The sequence below is a fragment of the Aplysia californica genome, unplaced genomic scaffold, assembly GCF_000002075.1.
Source record: "Aplysia californica isolate F4 #8 unplaced genomic scaffold, AplCal3.0 scaffold00030, whole genome shotgun sequence".
In the NCBI taxonomy this organism is placed as follows: domain Eukaryota; kingdom Metazoa; phylum Mollusca; class Gastropoda; order Aplysiida; family Aplysiidae; genus Aplysia; species Aplysia californica.
The window spans coordinates 421,688-425,352 of record NW_004797300.1 but is presented as its reverse complement, the minus strand read 5'-3'; the positions used below and the strand labels follow the sequence as shown (position 1 = coordinate 425,352).

General features: G+C 37.2%; 1 protein-coding gene across 1 annotated transcript in view; it reads left to right on the top strand.

Moving 5' to 3' along the window:
* The window catches only part of LOC106014177 (galactose-3-O-sulfotransferase 3), a gene marked incomplete in the record, with an annotated part of 8,076 nt that extends 5,548 nt beyond the window's left edge, over nt 1-2,528 (top strand). Inside the window, 1 exon segment of the mRNA XM_013091267.2 lies at nt 880-2,528. Within this exon segment, the coding sequence (XP_012946721.1) occupies nt 880-2,366 (1,487 nt within the window).
* Nucleotides 2,529-3,665: the final 1,137 nt, after the last annotated feature.

The following is a 3,665-nucleotide window of genomic DNA, read 5'->3' as shown; positions in this document are numbered from 1 at the left end:
CACACACACACACACACACACACACATACACATACACACACACACATACACACACATAATGCACACACAAGAAAAAAAGCAACAACAAACACCCAACGTCTCTATTGTCTTCATGGAGAAATGTATGCTCCAAAGGCATACTATTTCGCAATGCAATATTATAAATGATATTACTATTATTGTTTATAATGTGCAATACTTCTAGATAGAATAATTTTTTTATATCGTTACACTCTTCACATACTTGTTTTAGTCATTTTTGACCGGTTTGGAGTTTTTGGTTCTGAAATGAAGAACAGAGCCAGCTTGGCAATATAGTTCACTTGGACAAAAGAATAAATCAAAGTATAAAATCAACTGAGTATACTAAAATTCAAGCGTTTCACAGAGTGAATTGTTCGAAAGAAACAGCTTTCTTTTTCATTTTTTCAAAATTGCTAAAAAGGACTTTGGCATTTATCTTATGTTTTTGTTTTAGTAGAGGTTTTACGGCGCTCGCAACTGCATAAGGTCATTTGAGCACTAATTTATCTTATGAGTGTGACGATATTTATTATACCTGCAAATACTTGCAAACACCAGTTTATAATCCAATGCTATGTTTTGTAGTACTCCCTGACGTGTGTCTTCATACCAAGAACTCTTTTTTAAAGCAAAATTTGACTTAGCACATTTCATTTTCGCACCTCTTCAATTTTGAAATATAGATTTGTTCAAGCATCTATTCATGAACTTCCCTCGACCTGCGCAATCCTATCGGAGATGGACTTCACATGATGTTTCACCTTTTGAATAAATTATTTGTATCGAAAAAGAGTTAAACATGTACCGTACGTTGTCATGCAGTCTAAACTTTTTAATGTCTTTTCCATTATACAGAATCAACAGCAACGGAGCTTACCATCGGCGAAAAGGTTGAAGGAACAGCCGACAGCGAAGAACCTGCCACATCAGTTGAACGATCACTGTCAGAAGAACAAACATCGGAAAATGTTCATCAGCGACTGCAAGAACTGGAGACATCTGTCCGTCACACCAACGACGACGCTGTCGACTTCAGAGCAGCGTTGTTATTTAACATGCCATCAACCGCTTTAGGAAAAGAAACAGTTAGAGCTTATATTTTAGCACTTGGAAATATAACCAGCAAATACGAGATATTATTGAAAAAGATATTAGCTGCATCTCCAAGTTTGAAAATTATTGATGAACTTAAGACTGCATTTACTGGCAACGAGACACACAATGCAAGTTTTGAGGACGTTTTAGTGCCAGTTTTATCTTCCACTCCAGATGTTAGCAAGCACGTTCAAGAAAACGATACGTTTAGAGAATTGGACGCAGCAGCGCCCAAACAGACTTTACAAAACGTTGCCTTCCTCAAAGTACACAAAGCAGGGAGCACGACTGTGCAGAATATTCTCCAAAGGTACGCCCTGACACATCAACTGAATGTTGTTCTGCCGAACAAAAACAAAACAACTGACCCACATTATCATTATCTTGGAGATAGGAACGGTTTCAGTGGGAACGATATCATTCCAGTACGGAATGGAGAAACTTACAACATGATTCTGAATCACGCTGTGTACAACCGCAAGTCCTGGTCATCCGTCTTGGAGAGGGAATCGACTGTGTATCTGGCCATTATACGGGAGCCAGAGAGCAGGTTTTTATCGGCGGCCTTTTACTACGGTCTGGTGAAACGCTTGCACAAGCGGAATCCGAGTCCAAACTCTACAAAGTTCATTTTTACAGAGTATCTGAAAAACCCTAAAAACTATACAACAAGTCATTACTTTTACAACGCTATGTCTTACGATTTCGGAATTCCCGAATCTTCTTACAACAACCCCACTGAGATTTTACAACACGCTAAGCGACTTGTGGAAGAATTTGATTTAATAATGCTTGTTGAGTATTTTGACCACTCTCTGATTTTGCTGAAAAGACGCTTGAACTGGCAACTTCGAGACATTCTTTACCTCCACAACAATAAAGGGGCGAGGAAAGCCTCTGAGGGCGTATTCCTCTCCGCAGAGGACAAAAGCACTTTGCGGAAATGGCAATCCGCTGACGTCATATTGTACAAGGTATTCTCGGATTTTTTCTGGACCAAGATTCAGCAGGAGCGCGGAGATTTCTTTCAGGAGGTGGAACACTTCAAAAACCTTCAGGGTTATCTCTTGGCTTTTTGTAGCAGTCCGAAACAAGACGATGTATTAACTGTGAAGCAATCTAAATTCAACGATGCTTTTTCCTTGACAACATTTGACTGTAACAAAATGATGGCAAAAGAGTTTGATCTTCATGATGAGTTGGTACATGTAGCTTGGGGCCGATTTCAGTCTGAAGTTCCCCTTTGAAGTTTTAGAAAAACTTAATAATGATAATGTTTCTTTAGGCAAAATGATGATAGTGTTATACATATTTATACATATCACCACAAGGAAATATTCACACGCACAAACGTTCACACACAAACACATACACACATACACACTCACACACACAAACACACACTCACACACACAAACGCACACGCACACACACACACACACACACACACACACACACACACACACACACACACACAAACACACACGCACACACAAAAGTCTCAAATACGGATTCATAATGCGTTTCTTTTATTATGCACAACCGTTTATTAGCAATCTGGTCAAGAATTAAAAAAAAGCAGTCATCGTTTCTACAAACATTACCCAGCTTTGACTCAGTTAAAAATTTCATTAACAATACACACCGCTTAGGTTGAGAGCTCTTTACAAAACGTTCAAGCTGAACTAAACGTAGTTGAAATTTTCTTCTTAGTAAATAATTGTGACTTGTGGTACACTGTCTGACTTGTTATTGTTCTATGCCCACATTGACGCCATTTAAATAACTTAACGGGCGATGTACATGATACGAGAAATTTTCTAGGGGTTTGACTTTCTTTCAGTTTTTTCAAGTGATATATTAAGCTAGTTATTGTCTAATTAGATGGATTATGACGTAAGTTTTAGTTTAATGAAAAAGTTGGTCTCTGTGGATTTTTTGCCATATTGCGGTGTCATTCGTTTTCCACAGAAAAAAAAGGAATTTATGCCTCAAATTGCTTTTTAAATTATATCAACTGTGTCGATGAGGATGCAAAAACTTAACCACCACACATATTGATGGTATTTTCAGTAGGGCAACATAGCTGCTGTTTGAGTTTGAGCACTTCAGTAGAGGCATTATTTTTACTTGTCTCCTGAGTTTAAGTGAGCCGATTTTTGCGCAAAACCCGCCGATTTTTATCAGCAAATAGATTTTCTGTTTACGCTGTAAATAAAGGTATGCTCAGAAAGTAGACAAAGCAAGATTTGTAGCCAATAAGAATAAGATTTAGGTTCCTGAAAATGTAATATACATTATGATATACATATCATATTGTGTGTATACATACATCATTGTTTTATTATGGTACGACATAATGCAACATTGATTTTTAAATTTTGCGATGAGCACTGCGTTGTATGTGCTCTAAGAACTGACTTTAATATTTCAGAAAGAATCAGCTTTTTGTATACTACAGGTTGCACTATACATGTAATAGAGTTGTAACTTGTTGTATTCACGAACAAGTCAATGAAATAAAAAAAAATAATTAAAAAATAATG